The 20,511-nt window shown below is 35.2% G+C and overlaps 1 protein-coding gene across 1 annotated transcript; it reads left to right on the top strand.

Annotated features, from left to right (window-relative positions):
* Positions 1-894: 894 nt before the first annotated feature.
* LOC146134580 (guanine nucleotide-binding protein-like 1) lies at positions 895-13,936 on the top strand. Its single transcript, XM_083397846.1, has 15 exons — positions 895-1,134; positions 1,909-2,028; positions 2,760-2,915; positions 3,945-4,096; positions 4,548-4,619; positions 5,143-5,273; positions 5,774-5,847; positions 6,731-6,829; positions 7,189-7,287; positions 8,373-8,507; positions 9,477-9,655; positions 9,934-10,087; positions 10,465-10,605; positions 11,370-11,542; positions 12,912-13,936. The coding sequence occupies exons 1-15, from the start codon at positions 1,065-1,067 to the stop codon at positions 13,068-13,070; spliced, it is 1,914 nt and encodes a 637-aa protein (XP_083253972.1). The 5' UTR covers positions 895-1,064; the 3' UTR covers positions 13,071-13,936.
* Positions 13,937-20,511: the final 6,575 nt, after the last annotated feature.

Below are 20,511 nucleotides of genomic sequence, written 5' to 3' on the forward strand. Positions count from 1 at the left end.
TGACTGATTTCCTGTGTTGGTTGGCCGACTTCTTATTTAGTTGATATCAACTGCGAGTGCGATGTGCTTTAAATAGGTTGTAAAACAGATTTGCTTTAAAAAAGTTTCTGCTTGAATTTCCGCTTTACGTCTGTACAGTAAATACAGAGGACAGCGTTAAAACATCACGTGAAGTGCCATGAAATGCAGAGTGGCCGTGCACCCTCGAGATTCGTCGAGATCTGCCTTACTTTCCAGACGGGTCTGACACAAATTACACGAAATTTTAGTGTGTAATCAACTTACAAATAGGAGTGATGTGGATACAATAGTCTTTAAAAAATGTATGCTGTACATCTGCCACAGAATGCAGACTTTCAATTTATTAGCATCCCTCCTTGAAAACTTATATTGCGCCTTGCGTTTATTCAGCTTAACTATACGCCTGGCTAAAATATAATATTTTTGCTGAAATTCACGCTGCTGCATTAATGTTATTTCTTGAACAACTAAAAATAAAGTACTACACTGGAAATAGTTAGCGCAAAGAAAGTTTTGAGTGAATTTCCGTAGGGCTTAGCAAATTTTGCGGCCAAGTTGCATGAAATGGGGTAACACTAATTTACAGAATAATGAATGGTCGGAACGCTCACAGTATTATTATTAAATATAATAACACTTGACCCACCTTCACTCAAACGCTAACCCCCAACCTAACCCAAATATTGTGTGTTGGTTTAATAATTGTTTTAACAAGCTAACACTTAAATTAGTGAGCGTTCCGACCATTCCGACCATTCATCATTCCGTAAATTAGTATTACCCATGAAATGCGCAGCTATGACAAAGGTCGAGAGTACAACAGGCCGACCTTTCCAAACATCGAAAATCCAATAATTTAGGTTGTTTTAAACACTAGATAAAATATTTGTTTCACCTTTCTTTGTTCCAGCAATAAAGGATACATTTTCAAGTGCTAAAAAGCTGCTAAAAGTTGCTTTTAATACTTGAAGTTTTGATTTTGAGCGCGGTGTTAATATTAAGCAGGGCGATAATCCTGCTGGTTTTTTGTCGACTTCTGGCCAATGCCGAGAAAGAAACCGTACAGTGGAAAGCAAAAGAAACTACAACTAAAAGATAAACGCACCAAGAAAGGTATGACTGCAGGGCTAAACTGCTCTTGATTCATAGCTTAATTGTATATATTCAACACAATCTGCTAACACAGGGGTTTTTAAACTTGTTTCACCGCGGACCTCTAAAAAAATGTTTGGCTTCGCGTGAATCACCGTAGGCATAAAAATTACGATATAAATTGACGTCACAATACAAATAGACTTCATAAATCTGTTGATTTTTGTACAAAATATATTAAAGTGAAATGGAGTCTAAATACAGTCAGTGTAAAACCGTTTTATTTTTAATTGAACTGTTTTATTAAAAAATTTATTACTTCTTAAATATACTCTAATGTTTCATTTACACCTGTTTAAGAACACCCCAGTTTAAGAACCCCTGTGCTCACATGTTTTATTTTTTTTTTAAATATTATTTTTGGTTTTAATGTTATGTTGTATTTTAACAAAGTGGTTAAAAGTACCGCTTTTTCGTAAAATGTTTCTTTGACTAACTACCATTCTAACCGAACAGTTTGCCAAAAACGTTTATCGACCTGTTTGAAGTTCGTTGAACAATTAGCAAACCTTTTTAGAGTTCTTAGTAATGTTTTATCATTTCTAACAATTTGTTCGGACTTCACGATACAACCTGATGGCATGTTTAACTTTGTTTAAATTTTTAGGTTCCAATATAAATTTCTCGAGCTTATATTGCTATGCTTTATACATAGAAACCTGTTAAATGACTCTTGTTTTTTTTGCCTCGTTATTCTAATGAAAACATAAAGCGTTTACTTTGTTTTTAATGAAGGGTCTTCGGACCTCACCTCTCACTCAAGATGGACAAACAATTCTGAAGATTCACTTGACGAACAAACTGCTCTTAAAAAGGCCGAACTACACGTTCCAGATAAACTAAGCTTTAAAAAAGGTTATTTAACCACAAAAAAAATCAATTACTCTAGTTTGCTTTATATATGTGTTATAAAATTATTTTTATTTATTGTGCTTAACTGCTAAATAATATTACATTTATGTTTACTTTATGGATAAAAGTGTTTTGCGTTTTTTTAGAAACTTACACATGTTTATATAAGGATGGTTTATGAATAAAAATATTTTTTATGCCAAATTTTTTAGTCTGTGATGCTTTTATTTATTGAAACTTTTGGCCTCGGTGTTCTACAGGAACAGAGCGTGTTTCTTGTTGTAGGATTTAGCCTCTGTATGTTAAAGTAATGTACAACTTCAAATAGATTGTTTTTTTTTAATTCAGACAAATGTTTTTCAAGTCAGAAAACAAATTTTGTATTATGCATATCAAAGCCCTACTTCTATAGGGCCTTTGATATTCTTATTACGTCTTACTACAACCTCTACCATTTTGCTCCAAACTTTATAGTAATGAAGTGTAGCTTACTCAAAGCCCATACTACTCTTTGTTCAATGTGTACTCAGGCTTAAGCAATTACTTTGTATTTCAATCTGTTTTCAATAACAACCAAACACATGCAATAAAAAATACCCACACGTGTATGTATTCAACAACTGAGATCTAGCCCTTCTGAAGCTGCTTTTTGGCCAACGATTAACGCTTACGCATCAATAGAACACCAAAAGCTGGCTTTCAATACCAACCAAACACATGTTGTTTTTTTTCAGGTGAACACAACCCGGATCGCTATCGTCTAAACTTCAGCAGTGAAACTAGCGTTGAGATCGAACGGAGAAAACATGAAGCTCAAACCGTTGAAATCAAGTTTGTTCCGGAAAAAGAACTTGAATCGAACATCAAAGATGTTTATCAGCCCGGATCAGGTTTGTGTTGTGTTATTTTGCTTATGGGTGTACTGGATGTAAAAGTAAATGTGTATATAAACATGATCTCCTTAACCCTAAGTGCAGGTTAGTTAAACCTGTGAAATTGTTAAATATTCAGTTTTCAAAGTCAAATCATGTTTTTAGTTTTCTATAATATTTTTAGAAAAATTTGTGCCTTACCTCAAGAAACAGCCTGGTTAATCTATGCATTGTAAATTTATGTAATTATTAACTTTGGTTTGGTACGCATCACTTACAGCTCTATATCATTAATATCCTTTTAAACAATGCCAGTTCCTATTAGTTCCACTGGCTCCAATGACAATGTGCAAACAAAAAACATTGTAATTCGAGATTGTACATTACTTTCACTGTGTAATGTTATTATTCCAGTACATTGATTTATATTTCCCAACCGAATAAAACAAATCTAATTAAAACCATGTGCTTTTGTGTTAAATTAAGCTTTATAGTTGACACAAATTGTTTAAAAGTTAAATATACATTGATTCCGATGTATGTACATTAACTGAAATATACACACACACATGCGTAGCAACTGTCATCTAGCCCTTCTCATGCTGCTTTTTGACCAACAATTACGGTTTACTTATCTGCTTTAGAATGGCTAGATTACAGTTGCTGAACACATATGTGTGTGTATCTTTCATTATATAATATTGCTTGTAGTAGCAGAATGTATCTAGCACTGGTGGATAGTTGTTTTTTGACTCCTCCTCCTTGAGCCTGTGTAGCTCAGTTGGTAAAGAGACGGTTAGGGTATGGTCGAATTCGTGAGTTTGGAACCTCACTGCAGGTTAGTTTTACGAACAGGATGCAGCAGGCCACAGTGCTATGTTGTTTCTTGACTCCTCCTCCTTGAGCCTGTGTAGCTCAGTTGGTAGAGCGACAGTTAGGGTATGGTCGAATTCGTGAGTTCGAACCTCACTGCAGGCAAACATTGATCGACAGATTCGGTTAGTCTGCGATGGCTACGTACATTTACTATACATTTTTTTTTCACAGAATTGGACATGCCAAAACGACCAAGTTGGTCGTACGAAATGTCCAAGGACCAACTGGAACGCAGAGAGGCCGAATACTTCAATAAGTACCTGAAGCAAGTATACAAAACTTTCGGGGACTCAAACCTAAGCTACTTTGAACACAATCTTGAGGTAAGAAAATTGTCTCTGTTGTTTCCAATTACTTGGGTTATGCATTAAAGAGGTTATCAAAATATATTGATTGCATGCCTAAGAAATATATATATATATGTAAAAAAATTTGATTGTCGTCTTTTAAAAATCTATTTTTTTTTTTTTTTTTAATAGTGGTTGTTATAATATGATGCCCTATTACGAAAAGCTACTAGTTGAACAATTAGACTGATTGCAAATTAAAATAATTTATATTAATTGGTGTTTTATATATAGTTATCTTCAAAAATTTAACAGTTTAGTCAAGTTGCTGACTGGATTAACGACTGTAATAATTTATTTTAAATAGTCTAAATATTTTTTATGCTTTTACACTGTTAGTCTTTTAAAAATCCAATGAAGGAAAAACGCTCTTGATTGATTACAAGTAGTAATTTTTACCACACTGAGTTTTATATTTTGTTTGTAGACATGGAGGCAACTATGGCGGGTTTTGGAAATGAGTGATGTGGTGGTTTTGGTCACAGACGTGAGGCATCCTGTGAGTATCAAATTGTAAAGAGTGTGTGGGTGCTTGTTATTTATTTATATAGAGAGCGTGCAATATAATAAGCCAAACATCAATTTTGAAAAATAAATTTAAGGGTGTTTTCTTTTTTACTGTGCTTTTGTAATTTCAAACCTACATTTCAACTTACTGAATTTTTTCATCGAAAAACATTCATAGAAATGTTTCCATGTAGTGCTGTGTATTTCAAGATGTTTGGTCTCGCCTTTCGAGAAATTAAAGTGTTCAAAAAAAATTATAATAATAATAATTTAAAATCGGAAATGAAGGTAACTGCAAATTGGATATAAAAGTAATTAAAAAATGGAAATAAAAGTAATTAAAAAATGGAAATAAAAGTAATTAAAAAATAGAAATTATTGTAATCGAAAAATAAAAATAAAGTAATTTAAAAATGATTAGAAAACACTTTTAACCATAAACAATTTTAAAAGTCCACATCTAGCTTTAGAATGTCACAAACCGGACTTGAGCAATAATTATTGTTTCTTTCTAGATTCTCCACTTCTCCCCTGCCCTGTATGTTTATGTGGTGAAGGAGCTGAAAAAGCCACTGATACTGGTTCTCAACAAAATTGATCTGGTGCCCTCTAGTGTGGTGGCTGCGTGGACTTCCTATTTCAAGCAGTACGTAAAATTCATTAATTTTTTAACATTACATTTTATGTTTGCAAAAAATAATTGCAAATTGTTGTATTTTTTTCGTGGTTTTGAGTTAAGGCCCATTTAAGATATAAAACGGCCTATTAATTATAAACAAAAAATCTCTATGTTGTTGGAACATTATTATCTTCTGAATATTCTTTGTGTGGTATGTTTTCACAGATTATTAAGGTCAGTTATACATTTATCTGCCAACATAATGCACTTTCATTTTGCTTAGTCCAATTGTTTCAAGTCTAACTTAAGCAGCCTTTGTCCAATAATAAAAATAAAAAATCCTCGCTGTACGAAATAAACATTATCCTCTGAACTTAACAAAACTCTATAGATTGTTTTTATTTTTTATAATTAAGTTCATATTCTTAGTGTGGTGTGTATACAGTAACACCAAATAAAGTTTTAGTTCTGTACAGGTTAAGCTGTTTGCATTTGATGTAAAACATGTTTAATTTATTATTATTCAGGCTGTTTCCTCACCTGCACATCGTTTGGTTCACATCATTTCCACAGGACACGAGAAAATTTGACTCTGACAGAAGTAAGTTGTACGATAAATAAATGTTTGTAAATGGCCGTATTTGTCTAGTTCTAATTAAGGTGATTAGGTGAAACTATATAAAGACAAATTGTATTGATTCTCGACAAGCTTTCGCACAACCGTGCTTCATCAGGTCAAGGTATACTTTGACATATACTTTCTGAACCCGATGAAGCACGGTTGTGCGAAAGCTTGTCGAGAATCAATACAATTTGTATTTACATAGTGTAACCTGATTCCTCAAATATAAATTGATGTAAACCTTCAGTTTTCTTACATCAGTGGTTTAAACCTGTTGTTCACCTACCACAAGTAATACGCGACCAACTTTCAGTTCTAATGCGAAGTTTAAGGAAATAAATGCCAGCGTATTATTCCCCTGGTGTAAGTTGTATTCTCTCTTTGCCACATTAAATGGACCGATAATCTGAAAAAGTGGTTCTCAGCCTGATTTGTTTTGTGGCTCATTTTCGTTGCACAAAAATTCTGTGGCTCAACATTTTTTTTATAAAAGAAAAAAAACATAAAATAGGTTTAGAACAAAAAACAGCGGAACATATTTTAAAACTGATTATATTCAAACGAGCATTAGTGAGACACTTGATGCTGAGCAATAAATTTACATTTTATTGACATTGACCTCAATTACTCCCCAAGCCATGATTCCTGTAAAATTAAGTATAGTGACACAAATGAAACTAAATTCTTCAATAAATCTAGGTTTTTTAATTGGTCTGTGGCCCACCTCAAAATGTTTCCATGTCCCACTGGTTGAGAACCGCTGATATAAAGTATTTGGCTAGCGATGGTCAAATTGCATGAACCTTTATCCAACAAAATGCCTATACCCCAATTATGGAAGTTAAAATTTACTTTCCTGCAGAGCACGCTTTACTGTCGAGGCCACGAAAAAGAATCTACAACACACAGATCGGCCCGAAGGAATTGCTGCACGTTTGCCAATCAATTTGCGGAGATAAAGGTTCGTTTTTTTTTAATTCTAATACATAGGTCTAAAACATGCGATACAGATACTCCACACTTTACCCCAAATATACGATCAGAAGCAGTTACTTTATTACCAAAGTCCAACTAACTAAATGGATGAAAAAGATATGTGTAAATAGGATGTAAATTCCACTTTAAACCCTCGTGTTTAAAATTGTATAAGCGTTAAAAATTAAGATAAATTCACGTGTAAAATCGCAGTTTTGCAACAAAAAATTATTTATTATATCGGATGAGCATTGTTACTACATTTCGGGTTAGTTATTACGTCCGTTCTAATATTAACAAAATGTAAACTTCTCTGTTTTGTGTTACATGTTACTTTTATTGCAGTGGATATGTCGTCGTGGCAGAACAAGATTGAATCCGATCTCGGAAAACTTGGATTTTCTAGCAATGAGACTTCACCTGCTCATAACGCCTCTGGTGGCGGTATGTTGGCGTATTGTTTTCTGTAAAATATTTTGAGTAAAAGAGAAGGGCCATACAACCGATGCATACAATTTTTGTTCATAACATGTTTGTGTCGGTTCTAATTTAGTTTTGTATAAGCGATTTATATACGAAACAACTGAAAGCTAATAGTTCCTCTACAGTTTGGTTTTCGGGTTAACAGCCACAAAAAAAATGCTACTGCACTATTAGACTGATCGGGGATCGCCATTAACCTAAACATTCAGACATATTTTTGGTTATTAAATCACTTATTAAGCCCTTCGATGTCTCGAAGATTTACCGGGATCGGTTGACTGTTAAAAAAATAGATTGGAAATTTAAAAAAATTTAATTTAACTGTTTGAAAACAGACGCCATGTAAATAAGTAACAAAATGTAAATAAATGAAAGATCCAACTAGCCACCTTATAAATCTTGTTACAACATATTTCTACTGAGCCCTAGGCGAATCAATGCTAGTGTCTAGGCACCAATGGCCGTTTTTTAACAGATGGTTATTTTGTCCCCAAACCCTTTTTTGACGTTTATTTATGAACGTATTTAGAACAAAGTTTGCAATACTGTGCTACCAGCTTAACAAAATTAACATAACACGTCGCAACACAGAGGTAGCATCGGCACCCATACATTTCGACCTACATAAGTACAACTGTATAACATTGATATATTATGGCAAAACCCTATTTCAAGGGAAAAATGTACGGTCATTACGAAATTAAATGATCATCATAATAAGAAAATTTCCAACCTACACATGTAGTGGTTCCAGGCAATTACCTTGACTGTTTTTTGATTTAAATTTTAAGCTAGAAAACATTGCTAGCTAAATGTTTAATTTTGTTTTGTTGCACCACTGATACCATTCTAGTATCGGACGAGTACCGATACAACCACTTAGTATCGGGAATCAAACACGTTTTGATATTACGGGACATATCTAAATATCTCTCTACAGAAAATCCCAAAACCTATAATTGTTTTTATTTTGGTCAACAGATAACGCAGGCAAAACAATTGTAAAATAATTTATAATCCACCACCTAAATTATTCTTGCATACAGACAACGCAGGTCAGCACATCAAAGTGACCGAACCCTCTGACGCGCTGACTTATCAGGACCTCGGTGATGGTGACGTCATAACGCCCATTGTGAGGGATGCGTTCGAAGATGGAAAGCTGACAATCGGATTTGTTGGTAAATGCTTTAAGGCAGTGTTTCTTAACCTTTTTAGCGTTCGTACCCCAAAAAAAAAATTGTCGTACCCCCTGCCTACAATGGTCGTTGAAGCAAATAATAATAATAAGAATTAAACTCAATGTTTTTATAACTTACGTGAATGCTTGCATTAAAAACAGTCTTGTAACAATATTTACAACCCCAAACAATCGGTCAATTTACTAATGGCTTTTTGTTGTTGCTTTTCGTCAATTACGAATTCTTCACAAATATGCCTAAATAGCGCATAATTTCACACCTCATGTCGTTCCCCCTGCTTTGGTGCTTTGTACCACCAATGGCTACACGTACCCCTGGTTAAGAACCCCTGCTTAAAGGGTTGTATGTATTCTTTGTGTTTATTGCTGGTAGTTTCATTTTTCCAATTAGCTATGCAAAAAACACGGCCTTGTATTATTTGGTAAGAATTAGTTCCTTATACTTAGGGCTAAAAGTACAATAATCTTCTTCCCGTTGAAAACATTTCTTACCGGAACGGATGTAAATTTCTATAGAAGACGCCACAAAGATGCGTCATAACAGACCGTCAGAAACAATAATCTTAGGAAAGCTGAGGTTATCGTTCGATGTCGTGCACAAATATAGAACATTGTTGTCTCTATTAGTACATCAACGTAAACCATCAAATAAAAGTGCAAAGACTAATGTTTAAAAAATTAAATGAACAATATATTACCGGTGTGTCATTTTATATAATGCAAAATAAAAATGTGCTAATTTTAATTTAGAGCACCAAATTGTCCATATATCTTCTCTTATAAACAGCCTGATCGTTCAAAATGAAAATTAAAAAAAAAAAAAAATTCGGAAAAAAGGAAAAAACCTGCAACGTATTAACATTTTTTTTTCAATAAAATATTATTCTTAAAGTCATTAAAAATATAACAACTAGATCCGTATTACCACGGTATTACCTTTGTATTCTAGGCCACCCAAACGTCGGCAAGTCTTCCCTGATGAACGGCTTGATCGGTCGTAAGGTTGTGAGCACCTCAGTAACTCCCGGCCACACAAAGTACTTCCAGACCTACTTCCTCACTCCAACTGTCAGATTGTGCGACTCTCCAGGACTCGTGTTTCCATCTCTCATCGACAAGCAACAACAGGTGCGCATGCGCAGTACGCCGGTTGCTAGGCAGAGTTGTGACGTAGTGTGTCAGGCTAAATCATGCCCGACTTGATAATATCAAAGCCCTTAAAATTATTTCAAAATCAATGAAGAGTTACGTTAAAATGCTACCTACTTAAGTATGGGCTTTGATATTCTTACTATCCAACCATTAGGCTCCATAGATAATTCTAGCTTTCTAATTCAATGAGCAAAATACTGTCAATTCTAGTTGTAATCTAGTTCAGATTTTAACAAAAACGTTTCTTTCCACAGATTCTCTCCGGCATCTACCCAGTATCTCAAGTGCGCGAGCCCTACACACCAGTAGGTTACTTGGCAGCGAGACTTGACTTGGTCAAGATACTTCGTCTTAAGCACCCGGCTCACGTGACTAACAATCAATGGACTCCGTGGGATATTTGCGAAGGTAATCAATCTTTTTTTTCATGGACAATGTTTTAACGTACAGTTTTGAATGAGATCATGTTTATATGGTTAGGGATACGGTAGAACTAGAATTAGAGCACACAAGTAACTCTCAAATTAGATTAGAATTAGAATTAGCCGCGTTTTGCTCTAATTCGTTAAATTAGAAAACTAGAATTATCCAGTTGTCCAAGTCTGGGTATCTAGCGTAAAGCTGTAAAAACTTGTCAAAATGGCTTTAAACTACTTCTCAACTGTTGATTACAGCTTGGTTACTTTTGATGTATAGGTAAATAACCCAGACCAAAACAGGTCTCAATATGTAACCTAAAGCCTTTTAACTTCCGTACAACGTTAATTGACCTCTTATATTTCCAGCTTGGGCAAACCAGCGCAACTACAAGACGGCTAAAGCTGCCCGACCTGACGTCTACAGAGCTGCCAATGCAATCCTCAGAATGGCTGTAGATGGACGTTTGTGCATGTACATTAGGCCGCCGGGATACAGTGAGAAAACAAGTATGCAATCGTAGTATATAGTTGGATCTTTATTCGTTTTTGTGTCGATGGATATTTTTTGTTTTAGAAACCATTGAAAACACACACGTTGTTGTCGGTTTTCTTCTAAATTGTTTTCAAAGGAGTAAATCTTATTATTATTTGCAAGATATTTGAGTATACTTTTCCACAAGTATATGATCTCAATTTTCCTGAACTTATTTTTTTAAATTCGATTTTTTTTCGAGTCTGATAATTGTTTTCTAAAACAAATACTTTTTTAGGAATCTATAACAATTTTTTTCCGACAAATTTAGTTTTCTAACAGTGTTAACCCAATCCAACCAGGCCTAATATTTAACATTTTCAAGAATTTAGCAAACCTAACGAACTTTTAATGAAACTTCTTACCAGTATTTATTTTTCCTATCAGACTTTTAATCAATCTTTGACAACCTTTTGCAATTCTTACCAGTTTTAATCCAACCTAACCAACTTTTAATTAATCTCTTACAACTTATCGCAATTCCTACCAAGGTTTATTTCAAACCTAACCAATTTTTAACCAATCAACCTATTTTAATTTTTATCAGTTCTTTTTTTTAACTGAACCAACTTTTATTCAATTTTTAACAACATATTTTAATTCTACCAAACCAACTTTTATTCAATTTCTAACAACCTATTTCAATTCTACCAAACCAACTTTTATTCAACCTCTTACACCCTATTTCAATTTTACCATTTTTTTACCAAACCAACTTTTTGTCAATCTCCGCCATCAGCTTACTGGGAGCATCACGAGAACACGCTCGGTCTTCTGGCGCTCCGGAGTACCGGGCATTACCATGGCAATGTGAAGTGCGACTCAGAGGGGCGTCCCCTGCATCCGGAGGACTTCGCGGGATACAGCTCGGAGTCGGTTGCCGAAAACTCTGGTTTCTCAGCAGAAGAAGAGGTGAAAAAAACTGTTAAGGCCCGTTTACACAGTTGCGCTGCGCTGATCTGGGCGTGAAATTGTTTTCACTACAGTTGCGCTAAGCTAAGCTGGGCGTTAAATTGTTTTCACTACAGTTGCGCTGAGCTGAGCTGGGCGTGAAATTGTTTTCACTACAGTTGCGCTGAGCTAAGCTGAGCGTAAAATTGTTTTCACTACAGTTCCGCTGAGCTAAGCTGGGCGTGAAATTGTTTTCACTACAGCTGCGTTAAGCTGGGTGTGAAATTGTTTTCACTACCGTTGCGCTGAGCTGAGCTGGGCGTGAAATTGTTTTCAATACAGCTAAGCTGGGCGTGAAATTGTTTTCACTACAGTTGCGCTGAGCTGAGCTGGGCGTAAAAACTGCTCCAAAACGTAACGTTTTTCTATAGTTGCACGGGGCTTTAGGTTAGCAAAGCGTTAAAGCTCGAAACAATAGAATTTAAATGCAAATTACGCTTTGCTTAGCTTAGTGCAGCTGTAGTGTAACGGGCCTTTAGCGGTACAATTTTACGATAATATCGGATCTGAGAAGTAAATTAAAGCATTTATAAAGGTGATACGCAATTGTTGTCATTGAAAACGATGTCTACTCGACCTTTTTGGCTTGCAAAAGGTTGCTTCACACTAGACGAGTTTTGCGTTAACGGAAAATGTCTTCGCCAAAAGCGTAAAAAACGTTTTACGCCAGACGCTAACGCTAGACGTTAACGCGTCTAGGGTGAACCAACCTTAATACTTAGTTAACAAAAATGTGTTTAACATGGCCTAAGTTTAGAATACATACCGGTGCTGGAAACGGGATTTTCGATGCTTTGTATTTCGTCTCCATACTAAGTTTCAGTCGCCCTTTATTGCTGTCCAGTTATGCGACTAATGTTTACTAAATAGTTATACATGTGGTCCAAAATGTAATTTCTTAAGGTGCAAAAAAGTGGTTAATGTAATTTAAGCACCATGCAGATTAATAATGTAAGTAAACACATACAACTTAAGCAAAAATAGTCATGTTACCATCTCTACCAAAACCACCAGGACTACACAGGGAGTCGGACTCTGGACTCGAGTAAGACTTCGTACAACTTCTAGAGTCCCGAGTCTGAAGTATCACATTTCGTATCTGATAAGGCCACCAACTGTAAATTGTAAAGGCGGAGTGGCATATGGTGGAAGACTTGGTTAAATCAAGTCATTTGTCCGAAAGACTTAAGTGTCAAGTTGTTGAATTAAGCCATTACGACACAGTAACATAAGTGGCAAGTGTACAACAGGCTGAGAAACACTTGATAAAAAGTATATCAGGATTTCCTGCATTTAATTCTTGTATCTCGTTTTTGTCATCTTTGAGAAGCAAGAGTACGACGAGTCATCCGACGATGAAGATAGTGATGAAGGGGATCGAACTTTGGAACAAGAGGATTTCGAAGTTGGAGGAAACAAGTTTGCAGCTCTTATGATGGAAGACGATAATACAGATGATGATGATGATGATGATGATGAAGAACAATGAGATATATTTATTTTTCGGTGGTTCGAATCAGAGATAGACCGATATTCAGTTTACCGATAATATCGGCCGACATTATACTTCTACCGATATATCGATAATTTCGCCGCTATTTTGGTAGGAAAATATGAATTATTTTTCCAGGTAAACAAACAAATTACCCATTTTTTGGTCAAAAAAAGTTTGACTTTAACGTCATGCAAAGTTAATATGCAAAATAATACTATAATAAACTGGCTATTTCCACAATTAATGTAGGTATATAAACTATAACGTTATTTGGATTTTATTTCGAACATTTCAAATGAATATTAATAAATAATTATCGATCCAAAATAGTAATATTGATCAATATTTAGTTTAAACCAGTGTTTATCACATAGTTTCCACAATGTATTTGAATTAATTTGCTCAATAAGATGTTTTTTGAAAAAAAAAATGTTTTTTTTGATTTATTTTATTTGCCTCTAAGATGTGTATTTAAGGTTTGTTAACTGTTCGTTATCATCCTATTGCTTCAGTGCAAATCTAATATTTTCATTGAAAAAGATGTTTAGTTGAAATCTGTAGAACCACTGGTATAGGCCTAATCATATGAGCAATGTGGATTTTTTGGCGGTGTTTAGAACGTGTGCTGTGGTTTGTTTTGGTGAACATTTTTCGTCCAGTAGGTTATCATTGTTCAGATTTTTAAAATACGCCAGCGAGGCATCTGATCTAAAAAACAACAAAAATTGTCTAACGTGGAACTTAATCGAATATTTGAACCCAAGCGAGCAAAATGCTGTGATACACAGCGTTTGACTTGAATCCTGTATTCACATTTATGCAACTATAAAAACTGGCAAAATCTTTGTTATGCAATATTTAAAATTTATACAAATAAAACAAATATCGTCCTTTCTTTTACCATCAGAGTTTTTTTACCATCAGAGTTTTACCATACAAATAGGTTTATAGCAAGATTCCCCTGCAATTTTTTGTCAAAACCCATAAATCAAAACCGGCGGATCCGAACCACCAGGGCGCAGCGGAGACATGCCTCGCATCAAATGGCGAAGGTAGATGCGCGCCGTCTTTTCTACTTGTTTTTTTAAAGAACTGCAAGAATGGCAACCGCTGTAGGCCTACCTGTTCAAGACCTGAAGCTGCTAAATAATGCTCCAACTATAGAAAGAGACTGATAACAATTGCGTCCCACCTTTATAAATGCTTTAATTTACTTCTCAGTCACATTAACTGAATATGAGACAAGCTCGTATCGAAACGTCTTAATCAAAATGATGTCGATTTACTCGACCTTTTTGGCTCTGGAATTCATCATCAAAAATGGAAGCACCGCAGTTTTTAAAGGAGATGTGGCGAAGTGCAGGGAAAAAATACAATATTTCGCTCATTGGATACATTTAGTATTAAGAAGGTTCGACCGGCAATAGCGACACATAAAACGGGGACGGATATGCGCATCCTATTTTCTGTTTTCAAAAACTATATATAAATATAAGCAGGGGAATTTACGGCTTACTGTGCGTTGATAGTAAGGGTTACCTATACTAGATGCCGATAACCAAATAATTATATTGCTTTGCAAACTGATACCAAATGACTTCACTTCTGTGGTAAATATACAAAATTACGGTAATGAAATTTTAACTTCAACGTAATGTGTTACAGGTTGTTCAAAAAGTTGCTTTAGCGATTAAAAACATCAAGTAATAATCAAGAAGATTAACCCCAGGTAAGCCTCAATTAAAAAAAACTGTTTATATATGTGCTGGTAAGAAACCCTTTTAATTACCAATTGGAGATCGAATTTTAATCAGAAAATATCATTAATGACAGGGTTCACCCAGGGTGGGGAGGGGTGGAAATTATTTGTCTTTACGTCCCTTTAGGTTACCAAACTTTGTGACGTCATCCCTAAAACATTTATTGTTTTAAAAGTCACTGAGGATATTTCAATATAGAAGCAAAATTCATCTAAAGAAAATTTAAATGACGCAGTAACACGGTCTAAAATTATTTAACTGAAAATATGGAAACTGTAAAATTTCTGCTAAACAATAGTTCAGATGGTTTACACTAAACAAACAGAAAAATTCTGAATGTCTTAGACCAGGGATGTCCAACATTTTATTATAGTGGGCCGCATTGACACTTGACCAATTTTTCTGCATAACAAAAAAGGCAACACAGGCGGTATGCGTATCAATTTCTACATTATATTAACTTAGTTTCATTGCATATCACGTGACAAAGGGCGTCGCCATAAGTCGTTTTTGTTTCACATTTCTGTCATACAAGGGCCTTTATAAAATATTAGGTTAAAACAAGAACTCTGACTACATTTTTACAGTAAACAGTCTGACGGGTACAATTGCAAACATTAAGTGAATTATGTAAACAACACATCTGGTTATCACAACACACTGGCGAATATTTTTATCTGAAACGGAAATGTGTCATAACCCGAAAACATATTTAAATTAACACAATACGAATACAATTATTATTATCTCTGACGCTACATATTCTTTTCCAACGGGACATTTCTTTGAAATACTATTTAGCATGTGAGATATTCTAATCTAAGATAAGGCCAAGCTCCAGAGGTATTGATAGCAACCACGACCAGTCGAAAGTATTGTGCTGTAATTGGAGTTGAAAATCGATTGATCTTGTGACTATCTCCGTCCACATTGCCCTCGAATATCTGTAATTTTTATTGTAAATCGAAATATAGTATATATACCGGTATATAGAATGCTTGATCTGTTGGCTGTTCTGTTGTCCCAAAGAGAATAACCTAGAAAGCAAACTGGCACACAAGCGGTACACATAACTCCAAGAGTCTAATCTAAAGGAAATCATTTAAGAGAGAAAATTGGATATCAGGCTAAGTTATCTAGAATTCGATGATTATTTGGTGGTTTGTCTGCTGTTTGAAAGATAATTACTTTGAGGTTGCAAATAAGGGGCGGCCAGCAGAACTTATAAAGCAAAAAATGATATTTATAGCTTTTCATTTTTTGCTTTATAAGGTCTAGATGTTATCAATTCGCGCAAAGCGAAAAAAAAAAGTTTCTTTGTTTTATTTCTCAAACTTTAATTTTCGGTGGTGCGATGAGACGCAGGACGCGTTTTGGTCGACACAAATTTATCAAAATGGTCAAAGACAAGAAAGTGTTTGCATTTACGCAGGTGAAATTGTCACAAATACAGTTTGCCACGGGCCACCCTTTCTGGACCCACCCCTGGCTATAATTTGACTTTTTTTTAGGTATCCTTAGTATCTTTACCACAGTTTGGGCAAAAGAAATACTTTTTATGTAGGCCTAAATAGCAATTAGTTAAAAAAATAAAATTAATTTATAGCCTATATAGCGATGCACCAACTCGACTATAGAAGACATTAGGATAAGATGAGAAAATGTCGAATTGATAAAAGCGAAGAGAATATATAGAAAATATAAAGAAATAGCAACCTTTGCTGTGGAGCCTTCTTTAATAGGTTGAAAGTTTTTCCCATCGGTGCTGTGCTGTATCTTGAACTTGGTCACCCATCCCATTATTCTATATCCCTGAAATAAATTATTTTTGCTAAGTCAAATTAAGAAGATATCCGAATGCTGGTCATTAAACATGGAACACACAGTAATTAAGACCTATGAAGCAACAACATCTAAGTTTCAAGTTTATTCTTCCCCATCCGATTATCAGTGCAATCCAATTGCAAAAACAGTAAATTACGTCAATGGATTACGGAATGGTCGGCAACCACCGGTCAGCGAGAAGTTGGTTACCGGTCCGTAGATCTACAAATACTTTTCTCCAACAAATATACTGTTGCCATCAGTTATTCCCTGATGAAGGATTCCTGGATAGTCAGCCGACACGTCGGACAAACAAATAAATACCAGAAGAACTTATTTTTAGTAAATGGTTGGCTTGTGTACTTTTCGTATTGCTACTATATTAGGTTTTGATATGACGTAACTTTGTTGTCTTATTAAATTCTTCAGACTTGTTGCAGCAAATCAAGTCCAAGGTTCTCTTTGAATCAAAGCTGTAATGAATTTCGAAAACATTTTTTTTTATTTTATTTTTTTTTTTTTTAACACATTTTCAGTTTTATAGCGGCCCGCGCTGCAAGAAATTATGCTGACCCCTGATCTTTAGTGCTACAATAATAATAATAAGACCAGCGACTTAATAAACCCATATACGCAGTAATACCCCGACGAAATAAGTCCTAAAGTCATCGGGATATAATCTAAATTGCCTACACACCGAAAACTGCAGGATTAGGATTTGGCACAATTTGTTATTTGCCGTTCTGGCATCGAAGTTTTGGTGGCGGACTCTGTGTAAGTGGGGTTACAATTTCGGTTAGGTCTCAGTTAGGTGAAATGGACACAATTTTAATTTATATGGACACGTGACGCATTAAGTACACTTAAAAGATTCGCACATTTCTTGATATACTGACAATTTTCAACCGACTTTAGCTATTAAGTTATTAAGATCATTGACCGATTATAGCTGTATGGCTGAACACGATCCAAGTAAAAAGATGAGGTTATAGATTTGCACAAGTGGGACAAATATAGATTAACTAGATTAGTTTCGCATAATAGACAATTAGGATAGAGTCTTAATAAGAATATCAAAGCCCATATGTATGGATTTTGATATTCTTGTTACGTCCTACTACAACCTCCAACCATTATGCTCCAAAGGATAGAGTCTGAGTTCAAAGTGCCACTAGACATAATTTCGAAACTGTAATTTTTTGTTTCTTCGTCTTTTTAGCTGCTTTGTTACTTTGTTTGAAATTAAATGTTTGAATGTGTGCCGTCGAATGTTTTAAAACTTTTGAGTGTGTCGCAAGCATGGCTGCGGAGTCAGACTCGGGACTCGGAACTCGAGTAAATCCACGTAAAACTACCCGAGTCCCGAGTCCGACATGCGCATGCGCAGTTTCAAATTTTAAAAGTGTTATGGCCGCCAACTTGAAATTGCAAAGGTGGATTAGCATATGGTGGAATATTTTCCAACCATGTATTATGAGTTGATAAACTATTCGACACCCCTATAAGTGGATTGCTGAATATTCACGTTATTTCAGTTACGTAAATCGGCGGAATACAGGCTGTAGAGTCAAGGCCGGACTCGGGACTCGACGAAATCTCACATTTGACCGGAGTCGGACTCGGGACTCGGGTTATTTTTAACCGACTCCGTAGCTCTGGTCGCAAGTGAAAAAAGGTTGCCGGATTTACAACAGGGCTTTTCCCCCAAACACTCCCTCCCGTCGTACATCGCTTAATCAAACGCAATACAATACCTGGGTTATAACTCCATATATTTTTTTGTTTGCAAGAAAATCCACTTGAAGCCAATCACCAACTTGGTTATCTGAAAAATGTAAATAGTTCAAATGGCGCTGAGTAAATGTAGGAACTTAAATGTGGAAGGTTACGCACAGTTTGTCATCCAGGAACCGGGACCGTCAAGTCTGGCCTTGTTTGGAGGGTTGGGAGTGCGGTCGGAAGAGGTTGAAGCTGTCATCTGTGCGTCTTTTACCGTTCCATCCTTGACTCCCGCGTAACAAGCTTAAGACAAATACATAAAGGTTTAGTGGCACTATTGGTTAATATATGTTTACTTTGACATATTTATACTTTGGTAAAAATATATTTTTTCGTTAAGGAAAATACTTCAAGGTATTAGTCGCGCACTTGGAGAATATATGTTTACTGTGATATGACAGCAGAATGGTCTAGCAAAGTAATTCAGGTCAGACGCTATTTATACTTGGTAAAAATATATTTATTTTCCGCCGGCAAAGGCATTATCAGTATGTTTCGAATTAAGATATATTGACAATACCTTAACGATTTTTCTGTTTTTTGACCATATTTTGTGATTTTCATTTAGCAAATTTGGAACCTAAAACTTGATTTCTAGCCGTTATAAAATGTGATACCTTGGCGCAAAATGCATAATTGTGCGATTATTGAAACAGGAAAATAAATAATTATAAGTTTATCACCAATTCTAAGTCAATCTTTTCATTGGTTAATTTGGAACAATAAAAATGAAACTGAAAGTTTAGTTTACTTACCCGTAAATATCTGAACAGTGCAAATCTTTCCATCGCCGCTATAACCAGCATTGCAAGTGCAAATAAACGACCCTTTCGTGTTATAACAAACTGCATTCGCATGACACGAACCAGCCAGACCACACTCGTTAATATCTGAACAAACATAGGTTAAATTAATGTAAAACTGTTGCTTCTGCTATGTCGTGCCTATCTCATGATTTAGCGCTTTTCCAAATTAATGGTAATGTCCTTGGATATATTTATAATATTTAAATAAAATGTTCGTGCTTCTGCAACCTAACAAGTGAAACCCTAGAACAGGGGTTCTTAAACTGGTGTCCATGGACCCCTTGGGGGTCGCCGAACTAATTTCAGGGGGTCCATGAAGGCCAAATTGGAATATTAGTGTAGGCTACGTTTAAAAAGTAATTAAATTAAAAAAAAGAGTTAAGCGTTTTAAAAATAAAACGTTTTACCACTGAATGTTAGACACCATTTTACTTAAATCATGAGCACATTTCTGACAGGTTATTTGATTGTGACATTTATGGCGTAATTTCTTGCCTACATGGGTCCACGTGAGCCAAAAAATCATTTTAGGGGTCAGCGGTGAAACAAGTTTAAGAACCCCTGCCCTAGAACGACTGTCCGACAATATCAGGGCTGCTTGAGGATTTTTTAGAAGAGAAGAATTAATTAAACAAGACGACACAAAATTACGTCCTTAAATTACTTAATGGCAAATTACTTTCTGTTTGATTGCGTCGATTATTGGTCGAAATCAGTTGTGCTTTGTAAAAGTTGTCAAAAACACCTTGTTAGTCGCGAACCTTGCGTCTTTGAATCCATTAAAAACATAATTGTTTAGAAAAATTATTAATTTACCTTAAAATGAAAACTTTATTTTGGGGTGTTTTCAAAGAACGTATGGGAATGAATAGTAAAACAACAATAAAGCTAAATATGTTGCATAAGACGTGAAGGCCAATTTCTGGAGAATAGAAGCTTAACACTTAATGAGTTTATTTTAAAAAATGTTTATCGAATTTTAACGGGTATTTTCTGTTTTCTGAGGGGAGCAGAAAACAGCAAATTTTATTTAGAATTTACAAAAATGTCCGAAAGTAGAATTGTGCAGATTTTATTGGGATTTCATTATCCGCAGTAGGCCCGAAAGTACACGACTGCTTGGTTTATTTTTGATTAGGAATGCTGCGCGCAGTTGTTTTGGGGCGGTTTCCCAACTTCTTTTGATCTGTTTGGTTTTGTTTAAACAATTTGAAAACAATTCATGCTCACCCTAAAAAAAATCGCTATTTTTAGCGAGGTTATATA

Source organism: Ascidiella aspersa, chromosome 9 (genome assembly GCF_963924565.1).
Source record: "Ascidiella aspersa chromosome 9, kaAscAspe10.2, whole genome shotgun sequence".
Classification (NCBI taxonomy): domain Eukaryota; kingdom Metazoa; phylum Chordata; class Ascidiacea; order Phlebobranchia; family Ascidiidae; genus Ascidiella; species Ascidiella aspersa.